Here is an 18,552-nt window from a genome sequence, read left to right on the forward strand (position 1 = left end):
TTGATATACTTACAGCAACTCAGTGGCGGAGCGCCGTAACAATGAATTTGGCGGTGCTTTTTCGACCCCACTCTTCTTTTGGAATGTATAACGTAAAAGATTTGGGACTTTTGGTATTTTTCATAAGAAAAAGAAAATTAGCTGCGTTTCATTTAAAATTCTTATTATTATTATTATTATTATTATTATTATTATTATTATTAGTTTATAACCCGTGGGAACCACGGTTATAAAATTAATCAAACTTTTATAATAAAAATTCAAAATTATTAATAAGTTATTTTAAATAAATTATTAATTTAAGAGATATTTTTTATTAGTTATGTGGACTTATAATCATTGATTCAAATAAATATATAAAATTAATTATTAATATATATTAGATATTTTTTATTTGTGAATTAATGAAAACAATAATTTAAAATTTAAAATTTAAAATATGGTGACACTTGGCAAAAAACTACTCTTTTATTAGTATAGAGATTATTATTATTATTATTATTATTATATAATTTTTACAAGCGTTTATTTGGTATGATATTTTTAGCTTTTTCTGAAAAACAAGAATTTATATTTTCTAAAACAAGCTGATTGGTATATAATATTTTTTTTTAAATACAAAATAATAATATGTTTTTTTTTTCACTACAACCAGTATAAAACATAAATTACTTTGTATATTCGGAGAATTATTGTGTTTATCTTTTTTTTTCCAAAACTACAAAGAAGTGAAAACTAATAATTAGTTTTTTCTGCGCTTTATCATTTATATATATATATATATATATATATATATATATATATATATATACACACACACACACACACACACAAAGAGAGAGAGAGAGAGAGAGAGAGAGAGCTAGATTCAAATGTGGATTGACATCTATTGTGTGGACGTGTGGACAGTACTATTATATGAGAATGACAAAGAAAATATGTTGTTTAATAATATAAATACATTCAACCTTACATAACTATCGTCGTTCTCGCACATTCTCACAAATTAAATCTCTATAAGGTTATTATAAACTTTTTATTATTATTCTTATTTTGTAAGAATGATTATTGAGTCGTATTCTGTAATAATGAAAATGAGGGAAAAACGATGTGTAGCACTCATGACAGGTAGCACTCATGTCAATCCATCACTCAATGGAGTTAGCATCCATAAAGTTCACTTAGGAAATCATTCCACTATAGATGGTGACATTTCAAAAATCATTTAAACACCAATGTAATTACTTAAACTTAGAATTTCCAGAAAACATTTTTCCCTTTTGTTTGGACAGAATTCAACATATTATAAAATAGCCAAAAACTCTTATCAAAAACTATAACCTATTTCAAAAATACATTTCAGCAATTCTGAAATTGTAACGTCCCAAAAATTACAAATAGATTTTTGAATTTTAAAATATAATAACCAATTAAACTTTTGCCTTAAAAACCATTAAGTAACATTTGATTGTTTGAAACCATACAATATCAGAGTTAAATTTACAAAACTATGGAAACAAACATCTTCGATGCATGTGTACAGTCTCGCCGAGCTCTTCTTACGAACGACTTGCCAAATGTTGAATCCATAACTTTAAGCATAAAGCTTAGTGAGTTCCTCCGTATACCACATATTCCACCATACATATAATGCATCCATAACAATCCTCGACTCTAACATCGAGCGAACAAAACTCTTATCCACAAACATGTTTTATATGCAACAAGCCCAACCTAACTCATAGAACGTGCCCCACCCAACCATACATAACGGGTCCTGCCCAACATACATAACGAGACCCGCCTAAGGAGTGAATTGGCCCAACCTAGACTCCACTGCCAAGAGCCACATCCTGGTCTTCTATACGTTGTTAGAGGCCAGATCTTGGTCTTTCATACAATCCATAAAGTCATATGCGATCAGGGGTCAGATAGACAATCGAACATATGATCCATCCGAGAGCAAATAATCAAACAAGAACATTGTAATAAGGCATTAGACCAAGAGTTCTCAGGCTATCCAACTTAGACTACATAGAACCCAAACTATCACTACCACAGAATCATGTAACATAAACACATAACATGAACTAACATATTGCATACCCTTGATAACTAGCCTTCCCTAGTTACCTTGCCATTGTCTATTTCTCAAACAAGTTCTTCATTGGTCAAGGACATTGTTTCCTATGAGTAGTATGTAAAACGCAACATTTTCATTGGGTCAGTGAAACAAATATCCAAAAGTCTTTTGTAGGTAAATGACAAAACAACATCTCTCAGATTTGGATTCAAGTTTATCTTGGGTTTCACGTCGAACGAAAACCTCACAACCCTAGACCTTAATGTGATTAAGTGAAGGAACTTTTTGTGTCCACATTTCATGAGGTGTCTTTGAAACCTTCTTAGTTGGTAAGGTTTTAAGATAAAAGATGTTGTTTTAAGTGCATAACCCCAAACCATTATCGGTAATGAAGCCTGACTCATCATAGAATGTGTTGGGGATTATTAGCGTCAAGTAAACAATATATAGGTAGCAAAACCATCAAAAGATATACCCAAACGCACATGCACCCTAGAATCTGTTTTTTACTAGTTATAGCATCCTGCTTTGGAAAAAAAAAGTTAAGGATTACCAACCTCTGGATCGCCTGCTTGTAACCTCGTACGTGTCGGCTAGTTGCAAAGATTAAGAATCCAAAAGATCACTCTTCTAATGAAATCATAACCACAACACCAAAAGAAAAAAGGATTTAAACCAAATTAGGGTTCATACGAAAATCACCAAACCCTAGGAGAGAGAGTGTGATTTTTGTCTAAGGAGAGGGAGGGAAATAGCATGGACAACTTTAAGAGAGGAATAATGTAATGCCCAAATATTCGGGCTAGATATTTAAGATGTAATAGTTAATCTTAACTAAAGATGTAGCAGTCTTAATGAGATGATATAAGGAGCACTTAAATCCGACTTCGTATTAAGAAGTTATGCTTCTTCGAAGTTTTGCAATTAAACCGACACGACTATGAACATCATAAAAAGTGAATTAGAGATAGGCGGCTTATTAGCCTAAGCAATCTAAAGAAAAGTCATAGTAATCATAAAATCAAACTCGTGCATATAGAGAATGTCCATATTTGATTTCATATAAGGACGTTATAATTTTTTGAAGTTTCAGTAAAGTAGTATCCGACACAGAAACCAAATTTTAGATCACTTGACTATTAGGCAAAACAATCTAAATGAGAATCGAAGATCTTGTGAATAGGAATCTATCAGTATAAAGACAATTGAGAATGGATATCATATGAAAAAGTTATGACTTTTATACGAACTTTAACAGTCTAATTATGTTAAAAATACAACTTTAAAAATAATGTGAGAATTAGACAAGAACAGAGAGTGTTTTGATGATATTTTCATATGTACCAGAATTGAGACCAAAACTGACATTTAGATATCTATCTGAAAACTGTCATATGACAGTTTCAAACTGTCATAAAACCATAGAAACATATATTTGAGTAAGGGTCAAACCAATGGTCAATTCTCTGAAAACCGATTTTCTGATGTATTTTAATATAGTAACATACCCTATAATAACAGCTCGACCCCAGCTAGGGGCTCTGCCCTTGGACCCCGCTCCCAGGGGTGTTGCCCCCGGACCCCCATTCGTTTAGGGACTTCGTCCCTAAATGACAGTGTACTTTGAAACTTGATCAAACTTAAACAGGTGTGGACTCCACACATTCCTTACTTTTTTAATATTTATCAAGATCACTTTTGTTCAACAAAGTAATTCCATTACACTTAAATAACATTGATGACAACAAATCACCACCATATTTTATTACAAGCAAACATCACCTTTAAATTGTTAGATATGGACAAATGCTATTTTGCTATATATTAAACAAATAAAATGGTAGGGTCACAAGAGATTGAAGTCATTTTCAAATGCACGTAAAAATCCATGTCACAAGGAAAAAAAGTGATCTAAAAGAAAGATGGGAGACGAAGCAATATCTAACAAGAAATTGGAAGTCATTTTTGATGCTCAAAAAGAGATTTCATTCCATTATTCCAATATATAAGAAACTGTATTCCCTTTTTTCCAACAACAAATTGTATTATTTGTTTAAAAGACACTCAAAATAAATTATAAATTTTATAATATAATCATCTAATAGCAATATAAATATTTGACAAAGGGTCGTTATTTTTTCAAAGCGGGATCTTGACTTTTACCTAGAAGGAGAAACACATGCATGATACCAAAGTCTAAAATATAGATTATAATATTATTTCAATTTTTTTTTGGTATGCCTGTAATTTTATATCCAAATCTTATACACCCGACCTAATGTATTATCGGGTTACTCGAATACCCATATTTTGAAACCCGAAATACCCGAATTTAAAATATGTCAGTCGAATAATTCGGATATCGGTTATTTTCGATAGGCATAGTATTAGGTCGACTTGACGACACCATCCAATCCAAGGACAATTGGTTAACAAATAATAATTACCAGTGGCGGCCCTGGGGTGGTGCGAGTGTGCAATCGCATCAGGCCTCCAATCGTAAGGGGCCTCCGATTGAGAATTTTTCTTAATATTATATTACTAAAAAAAGTTAGAGGAAAATAATAATAATAAGTTAATTAAAATAGAATTGCATGTTACAAATCTCATTTATATTATAAACATTAAATAGTGGACTTTTTTTGTCTTTAGCGGTAAAAAGTTTCGTTAATAATATTTTACAAAAAAGGTATGAGACCTTAATTTAATTTTTGCGTAGAGCTTCCAATATCTCAAAACCGGGCCTGATAATTACCTGTTGTAGATCAACATGCAAAAACAATTTTCAACCTATTAAACCCGTTCACTAAATGTAAGTGAAGGGACTAAAGGGGTGTTTGGCTTAGCTTTTGAGAAGCCAAAATATCTTTTAAAAAAAGATAAAAGGAAAATCAACTTTTTCAAAGGGTAGTAAATCTAAGTTTTTACGAATTTTCTAAAAATCACTTTTGACCCGAAAAGATCACCCCTTAAATATGTGGTCAACTAGCCTATTTACCATCACCAGAACTTTGTTTATAAGCTTGTGATCGTATATGGTTTAGACTCTGTTTTCTCCCAACGGCGCTCCAGTTTAGCGACTCAAGTCAATCTTTCAGTTTCCGTTTTGTTCAACTGATAAAGCTTCCAAGGTATGTGACTTCTTCTTGGTTTCTCAGAATCCGGAATAAATTTTAGGGTTTCATATGCCAATCTAAGGATAGAGATGTGCTTATCACGAACGATTTAAGATCCATTCTTGTTGGCATTGTTTAGATCGTGTTTGGTTCGTTTTTACTCCGAATCTTCTAAACGCACTTGATTTGAAGTTGATTTTGTTAATATCTGCATAATTAGTTGCTGGATCTCGACAATCGATGTGTGAAAGAGTGATTGTTGCTGATCCGCACATTTGGTTTCCAGATCTCAAAATTCGGAAAATAATGTAGAAGATAATCCATAAACAGTTCGCATAGCATCGTGGATCTTTCTTTTTTTGTTTGCTTTTGAATCTCTTTCAACCTCTCTCTGATTAGGAATTTGGATTTTGCAGCATGGACATGGTCTAAGATGTTGACTTTTTTATTACTTTGTTTATGCAGATGATCACAGATAGCGACCTGGGATTCATTGCCAACTTCCTGGGCATATTCATATTCGCCCTTGTAATTGCTTACCATTATGTGTTGGCAGACCCCAAGTACGAAGGAAACTAAACCACCATTAAGACATGAAATGTAGGTGTGGAGATGTTTGTTATAAGAGTCAAGGGATTATGAATGTATATGACATTAAGAAGGTTCAATATCAATTATGACAATGAAATTTTGATAATTCTGTTTTCATTTGTTTGGAATTATGTTTATGATCTTAAGGAAGAATATGCTCTATTGATAATGAAAACCAATCTATAAAATGTCTGTAAAAGAGTGGTTACGTTCAAGAAACTATTTCTGTTGTACAACTGAGGGAGCATAACCTGATCATGATAAACTTCTAATAATGTAAACAAGACATAACCATAGTAGAAAAGAGCCCAACATAGCAGAGACTAAGAACTTGCAATCCTTATCTAATCTACTACCATAACAAAGCTCAGAATCAGATAATGTAAGCTTGAGATGACGATCTTCACCACCAATTCTCGTTCTTTCCTCTACAGTTTGAACCTCACTTGCACATTTAGAGCAACAACACTTTCCACCAAGAAAAGGTGGCAAATCTTCAAAGTGCCTTGAAAGTACCTCTTGTAAATCTTCCCCCACAATTGTCAGCTTTTGCTGTGTTCTAGGCTTCAAAACCTTCATGAGTAAAAAAAACTCTTTTCAACATTTTTGATTGCATAAATGCACATTTAACCCTAGATAAATGAGATTGGCTTACTTGGAATAGAGTTTGGGTTATGATTCTGGCAACAGAGGGAAGTCGTACAACAAGTAAACATCCAAGCCGATTCGGGTAATGATCTTGAAGAAGCACAGCACATGATCTAAATGTTTGAACCGGGAATCCAAAAGGTGATAGTCCGTGACAATCCATCAAAACAGTAAGCTGTGGATGTTCTACATCAAGCAAGTTTAGAACCCCGAATTCCACCTGTGAAACTGATATATACAAATATGGTTTTAAACATTTGATTAATCAGCACCAAAAAATTCCTTGAATTAAAAGGAAAACAAATAAACCTGATAAAATTAATGCATACCGACTGCTTTAACAAACTGTGCTTGGCCATTTGAACCCAAATGAGAGCCTGCAAGTCCAACACAAATAATGAGGGTAGGTCGTTGCATCAAATCAGAGCCATGCCAAAAGACCAAATTGCCCCAGGCCTTGAGTTCTTGTGGTGAAAGCAGAGTGTATTTCTGCCTCCACTGAATAGTCTTCTTAACTGACGACAAAAACTTCTCAAAGTCACCATCCGAGACAGCATAGAATCTATGAAGCTCATCTTCACTAACCCTGGAACAATCATCAGATCTATGTTATAGACCACCTCAAAACTCATAAAATGCATAACAAACTGATAAAAAGTAAACCTTTTGGATAAATAATAATTTAACACGTGACACGTTCATTCATATTTTGGCAAAACATTGTTTGCATAAACAACTGAGAGTAGGTACCTCTCTGGTATAGTAATGCCCTGCTTCTCAAGCTCTGCATAGAGTTTCACCAACCAATCTTCCATATCAAGACTTGCTGCAACCTTGTCGACATGCCTGCATAACACCAATATTTACTACTAAACTAACTATTAATATAATCTATGAAAAACAAGAAAGAATTACACACCTTGTGTCTTGTGTGGCCAATTGTGCAGATAGCTCTGTGAGATCAGCACCTGAACCACTGAGTGTTCCTTTTGAGTTGGAGGTGCCTGATTCACCTAACAACCCTGTTGCCACAGACAGGAACAACAATGGCCTTGACAAACTCTGACAAAAAAGAGAAAAGTATTAGATATTGTGAAGATTTTAAACACACAAATAAATAAATAAATAAATATATAAATAAATAAATAAAAAGAGATGGATGTGTATTGTTGTATAATGAACCTGCATTCCTTTAACCAGAGCAGTAAAAGGAGCCCATCTCTGGATCCATTTAAATGGTGGACAGCAGAGAATCTGAGCTGCCTGAAGCCCATGCCAGATAAAAGGACAGTGAGCTACAGAGAACCTTCTGGCTATTTCCAGAACTGCACTTGTCAAAAGAAAGACTCCAATGTCACCAACACCACCACTAGCCACCAGGCTGACTTTCATTGAAGTCACACATTTAAGTGTCTTCTTTGAAGATTTCTTTGCAAATGAACCAAGCAAACGGCTTTTGGGAAAATTTTGGGTAGCACTAATTCTCAGCTCTAACTTCTTATTAGATTGGGCAAAGCGTATTATCTCCCCCTTCATATCACATCCTTTGTCAACCTAGAAACTGCATAGATTGTTTAAATAACCAAAGTGACACAACGTAAAGCACTTACACAGATAACTAATGTTTTGGCAACAGATGTTTTCATTAGATGTTTACCTTCTTCACCCAAGATTAGATAAATCGAGTTCTATTCATCACAAGATACAAGTTTAATTTTTACTTATAAACATCATTTGCTTCATACATTCCCATTCTAACATACTTTTGTCAAAGTTATCCTTTTTTGTTTATAATCCACTTTTGCTTAATCAAATAACAACAGTCTAGTAGGTGATCTTATCACATTGCACCATAGATATACTAGGATTTGGCAATTATTGATGGAATTCCTTCCTTCTTTCTTGAAGTGACAGAATTCTTTATTTATTTCAGGAATTTCTTTCAGATATGACGGAATTGATATCGCAGTGAAATCTTTCTTTTTTTATTGCTTTCTTCTGACCCCAGGTCTATTAGTGAACCTTCTCTCCAGGGATTATGAAACTAGAAATATTCTTGAGCTATCATCTATCATATTATCAGTTTATCTCGATTCTTAAAGATATCACAACCAAAACACATAAATATCACTTATTTCATAAATTAGAAACAGAATTCATCAAAATCACTAGCAAAAGTTGCATCAAGAACAATTCCAAACTTAGAAATATGACAAAGGAAACACATAGATATCATTTATTTCAGAGACTAGGAACAACATTCATCAAAATCACAAGTAAAAGTTGCATCAAGAACAAATCCAATCAAATTCTGACTGGGTTGCTTTTTTTTTTTTTTTTTTTTTTTTACAGATATGAAAATATATTTAATACAAAAGTGTGACTGTGAAATCAATTCTAACCCAAATTATTCCATAGGTTTCAGTCAAAGTCAATTAATATCCTCAAACTTCATGGATTTTGGAGTGAACTCAATTGAAGGGAGAACTATTCAAACGAAAACGGAAAAGCACAACATGATTAATCTAATAGTCAAAAACGGCGTCTAGATAATCGATTGGCTTTTGAAGCTAAAACAACACGTAAACGATTGCGCTTCGAAGCTACTGATAAATGAAAAATAAAATACATATATGAATAAATCAATAATGACTCAATTATACGTACGTAATCCATAAGAACAGCGGTTCATTACCTCGGAAGTTCTTTCTCTTCAATGGCGGTGGCAAGGTATCGCTTATTCGGACATGATTATGACTTGTTTCCGATAACCGTGTAGCTCTTTATATATTTATTTACGGCCCGATCCGTACAATTGTGGTTCGGGTCTACTTTCCGGTTACCGCGGTTTGGCTATTTATGTTTGCGTTTTAGGGCCCTACGTTTTAATAAAATAGTTGGGTAAATTACACGAATGGTCCTTGTGGTTTGGGGCAGTCTGCACTCTTGGTCCCTATAAATAATTTTTAACTCGGACTATCCTTGGAGTTTGTATTTATTTCGAATTTGGTCCTGATCCACTTGAAATGACTCTTTTGCCTTTTATGATATTTTTTAAATCTATTTAAACACTTGTTTTAATTATTATATGGAATAAATTAGTAAACAAACACACTCTACCTATTCCCTTTATCCCTCCCTAACCCTCGTATTCCCTGCATCTCCTCATAGACTTGTCGACACTACCTATTCTCATCGGAAAAATCGTCATCACCTCCTATCGTTCCTGACATCCAAAGCCACCCTATCACATCTATTCGCCATTTATCCAAAGTTTGTAAAAAAACTCACTAGCAAGAAATCCTATTACTACCTTGATATCTCACCTCTCAAGATTCTCAATCATCGACTTGCAATCTGCAACCTAAACCAAGTCCGGTCCAGACGGTGCGCAACTCGGGCGGTCGTTAGGGCCCATGTCTTTAAGGGGCCCAAAATTCATATAATATATGGTATATATAGAGAAAATAATCAACTTATCTGACAATGCTACAAAAAATATTTTTCTTTAAATTAGTTGTTTTAACAATAATGTGGTGGCCATATTTTTATTTTTTAATATTAATAGTGAATTTTATAACGGTTTGTCTATTTTTTATTTTAGGGGTCTATTTTTTCTTTTCGTCCTGAGCTCACTATACCTTTGGATCGGCTCTGACCTGAACATCCATGGATATGTACAATCGGTCAAGAAATCCCCTCTTACAATTTCAGAAGTGTATTCCTGTCTGATCGATCTAATTATCAGACTGATTAACCTTTGCTCACGGTGATGAAAAGGTTAGGGTTTTCCAAAGATCGAGAAAGGCAGGTCTCTGACCGCAAAGATATGAAACCGGAAGGGAAAGGGTTCGGTTAGGGTTTCTAGTAAACCACCACCTACCTATGTTCGACTATGGCATAGTGGAGGAATGATTTCTTGATCTGTCTTCTTCCGGTGGTGTATTGGTGTTCTTTTGGGTGGAGAGAGAGGGGGAAGAGAGGGGCGCAATACTGTGAGAGGTTTGAATGGCATCATGAAGGCAACATAGTGGAAGTTTGGCATATCGTCTACTTCCAAGTTGTAATCGACGAAGAGGAAGGTACATGTGTTTGTTAAAAGGGAGAGGGGGAAGGGTGGGCGGAGGTGACGGTAGAGGATACCGACGATGATATCAACAAAAGATACATATTACAATCAATGAAGTGATGGTGGCGAGGAGGATGTTAGATTGAAGATCGGTAGAACTTAGAAGAGGGATGTCTGATAAACCAAATAGAGAGAAAGCATTACGGGTGGGGATGGGGCGCGCATATACTTTTTATTTAAATATTTTTTCTAAAAGTATAATAATAAACAATTAAAAAAGGGCATAAATATCATTTCATGTACGGGGACGACGATCCGAGTTAAAAATTCTTTATATGGACCAAGCGTGCAAACTATCTAAAACCATAGGGACCATTCGTGGAATTTATCCAAAAAAAAGTTATTAACAACTAGGGATAGACTTAACGATTGGAAACATAATTTAGGAACTATTTGTTAAATTGTATCTGTATTACACTTACGTTTGAGCATATTATGTAAATACAGTATGTTTTTTGCATATAATCCATTGAACATATAAGATTAAGAGTAAATTACACGAATAGTCCCTATGGTTTAGGATAATTTGTGCGTTTGGTCCCTAACTTATTTTTTTTAACTCGGAAGGTCCTTACTGTTTGTTTTTGTTACACGCTTGGTCCCTGTCTTACCTAAAAAGACTATTTTGCCCTTGTTTTTTTGATTTATTTAAATAAACACACCTCCAATTTCACCCCTCTCACCTTACCTTACCTACCCCATCATTTTTCCATATTTAAATAATAGTCTTTTTAGGTAAGGTAGGGACCAAACATGTAACAAAAACAAATAGTAGGGACCAAGTATGTAACAAAAGCAAACAATAGGGACCTTCTGAGTTAAAAAAAAATTAGAGACCAAGTGCGCAAATTACCCCAAACCATAGGGATCATTCATGTAATTTACTCTAAGATTAAGCTTATCGGTACAAAAATTTGAATGCACTAGAATATTCTTTAACTAAAGTAATAATATGAATTTACTATATGTTAATAAAGACCATATCAAAACATAAAAGCATGTGTAATGTCCTTGTTATTTTTAAGGATGGATGGTATGGATCATTTTTATATTTAACATCTTTTTTTTTTCAAATCGTATCATAACATCCGTTGGTCAAATTATTTATTTATTTAATTATTCAACCATAGTAAATTATACAAGTACCAAAACAAGATGCACAAACATGTATACCGTGTACCCTAAGAACCCATTAATATATCTTGATATAGTGTAAGGTCCTGCATAGGACCCAATCAATTAATTTTAAAATAATACAAAGGGCTATCTATATTTATTAAGTCTAGGAATCTAGGTAATATTCATCAAAAATCGTGGAGGAGCTAGATATAAATTATGATGGGTTTGGTTTGTACCTGGTTCCTAACTTTTTTTAATATACAACTGCATGGTCAATGTTGAAGGGTTAAGATTTTTTCTATATGTATACAACAAATTTCGTTTTTCTTTTCTTTTCATTTCTTCCTTCTCTAAATGAGTTTAGATTACTAAGTAATTCATTTAATTTGAATTATGGTTTCTCATAAGTGTCATATGTGATATCTCAATGCATGTAAAACATGTATCTAATATTTTAAACGTTTTTTCATAAATTTAAAATAAATGTGATGTCTATATATTTTAAACGTGCTCCAAAAATTTTAAATATACTAGTAGGATATTTACATGAAGTGGCGAGTTTATTAATCTATGTTCTCTTACACGAAGATCGTTATTACATCAAGCCCAATTCCAAGACCAATTCCTATAACTTCTTTTAAATAAGGATCATTTCTATAATAACGTCATTAAACATGAATCATTTCTGTAATAAAGTTATTGCATATAAGACCTTTATGTACTACATGTAACTAGTTCGTGAGATACTTGACACCATTTCTGTAATAAAGTTATTGCACATGGGACCATTTATTTACTATATGTAAGGGTGTAACTGAATCGAACCATTTCGTGAGATACTTGACACTAATTCGAAAAACACACGAAATCGACATTGTTCAAGTCGAGTCGAACTCAAGCTCAAGCTATTCGAGTATATTATCGAGTCGAACTCGAGAATTGAAATACTTTGCTCGTAAAGTTCACAAGCTTAGTTACATTTATACTTTTACCCTTAATTTTAATAATATTTACATGATCGAGTTGAGTCAAATCAAACTCACAAGTTTAGTTGTATATCTATTTCAGTGTAATGTAACTTTATCCTTTTAATAATATGTCGAGTTGAGCTCGAAAATGTCAATTAATTTATCGAGCTCGAGCCCGAGTTTGAAATCGAGGCTCGAGTCGAGGTCAAATTGAGTTTCAAGCCCAAGTTTTTTAGTCGAGTCGAGTTTCGAGCTTGGCAACACTCGACTCGATTACACATTTACACCCCTAACTACATAGACTAAAATGGTAACTATTAACTAATGCAAATAAAAAACTATAGGGTGCAAAACTATAAAAACTGAAATTAAAAAATATAGGACTAAAAATGTAGTTGATACAAATTAAGAACTACACGGTCCAAAACTGTGAATATATTAAATGAAAAACCACCAAAATTAAAATTAATGCAAATTAAAATGTCTAGGGACTAAAATTACAACTAGCCCATTTCCTGTGGCATATATAATGTGATGTGTATATCGATAGTTTATGTATAGCTCACAATCATCATTTCACTAGTCTCTATCTACTTTAAAATGTTTAAAGAGTCATTTCCACATTTGGGTTTTCTTGATTGTTTTGCTTATCTAGGTCATATAACACGTTTTCTTGATTGATTTTACTCATGTTTCTCACATAGGGAGAAAATTTTACGCCATTTATATTTTATAATTGAAGAATCAAACGAGTAAAATTTAAAAATTAGTTAACAAGTCAAATCCAACAATTAAAATTCACCAAATATTCAAATGTTAATAATATCTGAAATTCTGAATGTGCTGTTTAAATAATTAAACTAGTATTTCAATAATAACTTTTATGATCATTTTCTATTAATCGTTTCTGAAATTAAAATATGAGAAAAAAAATTACCCTACTCTTCTAATTATTTGTCAAAAAAGTTACAAATCACATATGACTCTTTTTGGGCTGTGATTTTATCATGGGCCGATCCCATGAGTGCATAGTATTTAAGGTTAAAAAACAAAATTATCATTATTTGTACATCCTTATTTAAAGTTAGAGGAAACAACAAATATGAATATATGATGAGCTCATCAGCTACCTTTACGTAAACTGGGGCAGAAGATTTTTTGTTCGACTATAAACGTAAAAAAGAAGATATATTTTTTTCAATCTTTAATATTTGAGCTCATGGGGTCGTCGCACGACGAAATTGCGACACATAAGTTGAAATCGCAGACTAGTAAAATAAGCTGCGATTTTAATGGATGTTTGAGTTATTTTTAAGTTTTTATCTTTTTTTAATACATATTTAGAAGATTAGGCTAAATTTATTTATTTATTTATTTTAGATACGCTAAGATTAATTTAAAAAGTATATATTATATTCGAATCAAAGCGCGTTTTTACTATTTTATGTTTGAAGTGTCTTGAAGAAAAGAGGATGGAGAAACACATCATTTTGCTCTAGCGCTTTGAATACTCAAATAGTACGGGAAAATCGTACACTCCGCCACGTGGCACAAACCCATTAAATGAGACAAACAGGGCACACCGTACAAAATCAATCCTCTTCACACTGTAATTTTACCCGCTCAATAATCAGGTGTGTCTCTCTTAACCTGAAACAACCCTAGAGATGAAATCTAGAGCCTTTGATCACGAAACAGGCGACTCTAAATCCCGATAGCAACGACGAGATCATCAGAAACAAAAATGCGGCGAATCCCAACCCCACGGCGATGTCCGATTGGATGCAAAACGCGTTGTTGGCCGTACACGTGGCAACCCTCCTCAGCTGTCTCGCCATTTCCGTCCCCGCCGCATCCGCCGACAGCAACATGTACGCAAAAACCTACAAAAACGACATCGTTTTGGTTAACTCACTACTATCACTGTCTCTGTATGTCCGGATGTATGTGTGTGTTTGCAGATACAAACATTCTTTTGAAAATAAATCTCACAAGAAAATTAGCGCCATTAGTGTGGCGTGAAAATTTCGAATGTTTCGAGGTGAAAATTTATGAATTTTTCAGAAAAAGTTACATGACACAATGGAAATAATCCGTTAATAATTATTGAGAGAACCTGATCATGGCTGAAGTCGAACCAGACTTGGCAGAATTCGGGGAAAATGGTAGAACCTCGAGAAATCTCCCAAGCAGAAGCAATCATTTCGAATACTGAGTATAAAGCGACTATTGCATTTGCTGCAACAACGAATCTGTGGAATTTTTGTTACGATTATAATTAATATTCCAATTTCGCCATAAATCAATGAAATTTAATCGGTTGAATTGAAAGAGGGATCACAGGAAGTTTACCGGAAGGCTCCGAAGTCGTTCCAGTGAGGGGAGGCGGACTTGGTGGCGAGCATGAATACGGCGGCGGAAAGCGCAGAAGAAAAGGCAGCTAAACGGAAGACGAAAATCAAAGTATTGAAACGGCGGAGCTTGCGTTCGGAAAGAGTGGAGTGGAAGTGAGGCGTATCGTGTGGATGAGTCTGGTGGATCCGCGGTCGTGGAGACGGGCTCTCAACACCACAGTTCCTGGTCATCGTACTGTTTCACGGCAGCCGGCGATGCCACTACAACCGGAATAGGTATGAAGAAAAGTGAGAGGTGGTAGAATGATTTCTATATTCTTCTGGAGATCTGGAGTGTTACAGAGCTTAAATCGGTCACGGGGGAAGGCATGATTTCCATGGGAAATATAAAAAATTTACATGATGGGGAAAGACAGCAGCGAGGGTGTGTGTGAACTTTGAAGCGTGAAGTCTGTGAACTGTCGAAGAAAAAGAAGGAGAGAGGATGATGATTGGTATGGATGTCTTTGCTTTATTCTTTTTCTTCTCCTTTTAGATGCTTTTTGTTTTTCTTTTAGTTCTTTTGATGCAAATTACACTTAAAATTAAGGATTTATAAAATTTTGGATGTGTTTTGCTTAGCTTTACCTGAAAGTTTTTTTTGAAAAAGAAAAAAAAAAAACAAAAGGTGTTTGGTAAAATTAATTTTAAAAGCTATTTTTGAAGTTTTTATATAAAAAAAATGAACTTTTTGGAAAAGTCAGAAAATCCTAAATTTTTATAACTTTAAAAAAAAAACTTTTAGGCGGTGAAAAGGTAACTCAAACACCCCCTTAATTTTTAAAATTTTGAATTTGTACTTTGAATGAGTGAAGCCAATTTTTTCTCATACCTAATAAATTAAGATTCTTTTGTGATATATGTCATCACCTAATTTAACATGTTACATGACATTTTTTTTTTATTTATTCAATTTCATTTAAATTAATTTGACAAATTGTGGTTGTTTTTTGGCTTTGTTATTAAATTATAAACAAATCTAATCCAAAAATATAATAAAAAAAAACAAGGAAACTTAAATATTTAATTTGTCAATTAATGTATTAAATTCAATTTAAATTCAAATCAACCTTCTTATTTGAAAAATATAATTTTCGGCTAATCTTTTTTAAATTCACGATAATTTGCAGAAACCTTCCAAAAATTGGTTCATTCACGGCTAATATTGATATTTTTTCCAAATTCAGTTTTGTAAATTATTAAACGTTTAATTCTTAACAAAATATATTATATTTAAAAAAAAACTCGTTTATTACACGAGTCTCACACCTACTATATAAATATTATGTTCCAAGTTTAAACGAAATATAAAATTTCATATCCTCATATGAAATTCATTATTAATTGAATTTTTGAAAGTTAATAGATCGCGGCAAATAATTCTATTCTTCATGTAATTTAATTAAAAAATTACAATAACTTTATAATTATAATGAAATATATATATATATATATATATATATATATATATATATATATATATATATATATATATATATATATATATATATATATATCTAAAGTTACTTTTTTTAAATTTTTTTCTCTTAAAGAGTTCAAGGACTATTAAACTTAATATCCATTAAACACTTACATGATATCTAATAATATTAAAATTTAATCTATTAAATGTTAATTAGGCATTCATCTTCTTCAGTTATCTCATTAAAATATGCATTATGGATGCTCTATAAGTATAATAATATCATGTTTGTCAAATATAATTTTTAAAAATCATATATAACCTTTATACACTATCAGAATACCAGTTTACCCAAAATTCTTTTTTAAATATTTTATAAATATTTTTTGTTTCAGTTATATATATATATATATATATATATATATATATATATATATATATATATATATATATATATATATATAAAAGAGAGAGAGGTAAAATAATCTTAAACAATATGATAGATTATATATTATTGAATAGTATTTTTTTATCTCTACGAATTACTTTTCAATTATTCAAACAAAATAAATTGTTTAATTTATAGGAAAAATGATTTAATAGAGTAATGTATATTTTATTTTATATAAATTTAGTCACTGAAAAAAATATTAGTATTTGACCATTTAATTTATTATTTTGTACATATTTAGTCCTTATAACCGGCTACTCTAGGTTCATCCGATAAAAATGACTTAAAGGGTGTTTGGCAAAGCTTATATAAAATAGTTTTTAACTTTTTAACTTATAGTTTATTAACTTATAATGGTATCAAAACAGAGTTTTTTAAAAAAAATGTTTGACTAAGTTTATTTCGTGTCAAAACGCAATATGGAGGCGTGTATTTTTGTGTCGATGTAGGTTTAGGTTAAGGGGTATATTTGTCAAAAAAAATTAATGGTGAAATAAGGAGTTTTTGATAAGTAAGGGATAAATGACTTATTGGAGGTTCTAAAGAGCTATAAGCCGTTTTTAGAAAAGTTTTTACCCAAACAATCTTTATGACTTATATAGGTGTGAAACTGATAATAAGTCAAAAAGCTCATTTTATAAGCTTTGGCAAACACCCTCTTAATATGGTAATATAATTTCCAGTTTATACACATTTAGTGTTTAATGTTATTGTATACATTCAATCTTTATGACCAGTTTTCAGTTTTATTCATGACATGCTACGTGTGATAATCATTAATAAGGTGTTCTCACACGTGGCTCATCCCTCACTTATATTAATAACATAATTCACGAATAAGTTAAATAATGTTTGTGCCTTAGTTTTCTCCAAGAAAAATATGTCTTTAGGCTTTGATTTCATCTATCTCCATAGCAGACAACAGGATTCTTTGTGATTGATTCTTCCCGACTCGAATTTGTTGTAACATCCCAAAAATACTAGTAAAAACTTTCATTTTCAAACCACCAAAAACCATAAAACCATTTGTTCAAAAGCCAACCAATGTTTAAATGTATTCCAAATATCAGAGTAAATAAAAATAAATAATGCGTAAATAAACTTCAAGGGATGTAGTGCGATCACGTCAGGCTTTCCCTTTGGAACCAACAGTGCTTAAAATGTTTAAACCACAGAACCATAAGAAAAAAGCTTAGTGAGTTCCCCAAAATACCACATATTTCACATATTATGCATAACATCGGGCCTTGCATAACATAACAGGCCTCACCCAACATACAAACGAACCTCGTCCAACACACATGCAAGAGACACAAAGACAACCAACATCCTAATTCCTACATAGTATAGTGAAAAGACTCACGGTGCTACAACCAACCTATCGAATCACACGGTCACACCTTAGTCTATACTTTAGAACTAGCAATTTGACCAAAATTCAACCCATGTCAAAAGTCAATAGTCATGGTCAAAGTTAACAGTCAAAATCATCATCAACTGGCCTCCACGTCGTGGCCAGTCCATGGCCACATCGTGGCTAACGAACCTAACCCTGATCCAAAGCTTTGGTTACGAACAACTCAGTCGCGAATAATCTTATCCCCATGTCGCGGCAGACATGCTACCACGCC

General features: G+C 32.7%; 3 protein-coding genes across 4 annotated transcripts; 1 reads left to right on the forward strand and 2 right to left on the reverse strand.

The window, feature by feature from the left end:
• Positions 1–5,664: 5,664 nt before the first annotated feature.
• Positions 5,665–5,907, forward strand: LOC111912263 (dolichyl-diphosphooligosaccharide--protein glycosyltransferase subunit 4A). Its single transcript, XM_023907988.1, has one exon. The coding sequence runs from the start codon at positions 5,665–5,667 to the stop codon at positions 5,776–5,778; it is 114 nt and encodes a 37-aa protein (XP_023763756.1). The 3' UTR covers positions 5,779–5,907.
• Positions 5,908–5,952: 45 nt separating this feature from the next.
• On the reverse strand, positions 5,953–9,272 carry LOC111912262 (uncharacterized). Of its 2 annotated transcripts, none has more exons than XM_023907986.3 (7): positions 9,134–9,272; positions 7,621–7,999; positions 7,358–7,500; positions 7,189–7,284; positions 6,768–7,024; positions 6,446–6,666; positions 5,953–6,363 (listed from the first exon to the last, which is right to left on the reverse strand). In XM_023907986.3, the coding sequence occupies exons 2-7, from the start codon at positions 7,972–7,974 to the stop codon at positions 6,046–6,048; spliced, it is 1,389 nt and encodes a 462-aa protein (XP_023763754.1). In that variant the 5' UTR covers positions 7,975–7,999; positions 9,134–9,272; the 3' UTR covers positions 5,953–6,045. The 2 variants fall into 2 exon arrangements, with proteins under 2 accessions (XP_023763754.1, XP_023763755.1); XM_023907987.3 differs by having other exon boundaries at positions 7,621–7,992; positions 9,134–9,250.
• Positions 9,273–14,064: 4,792 nt separating this feature from the next.
• On the reverse strand, positions 14,065–15,569 carry LOC111912264 (CASP-like protein 4C2). The gene is made up of 3 exons (XM_023907989.3): positions 15,007–15,569; positions 14,771–14,906; positions 14,065–14,537 (listed from the first exon to the last, which is right to left on the reverse strand). The coding sequence occupies exons 1-3, from the start codon at positions 15,237–15,239 to the stop codon at positions 14,316–14,318; spliced, it is 591 nt and encodes a 196-aa protein (XP_023763757.1). The 5' UTR covers positions 15,240–15,569; the 3' UTR covers positions 14,065–14,315.
• Between the last annotated feature and the right edge of the window lie 2,983 nt (positions 15,570–18,552).

The sequence above is a fragment of the Lactuca sativa genome, chromosome 2, assembly GCF_002870075.4.
Source record: "Lactuca sativa cultivar Salinas chromosome 2, Lsat_Salinas_v11, whole genome shotgun sequence".
NCBI classification, from domain to species: Eukaryota; Viridiplantae; Streptophyta; class Magnoliopsida; order Asterales; family Asteraceae; genus Lactuca; species Lactuca sativa.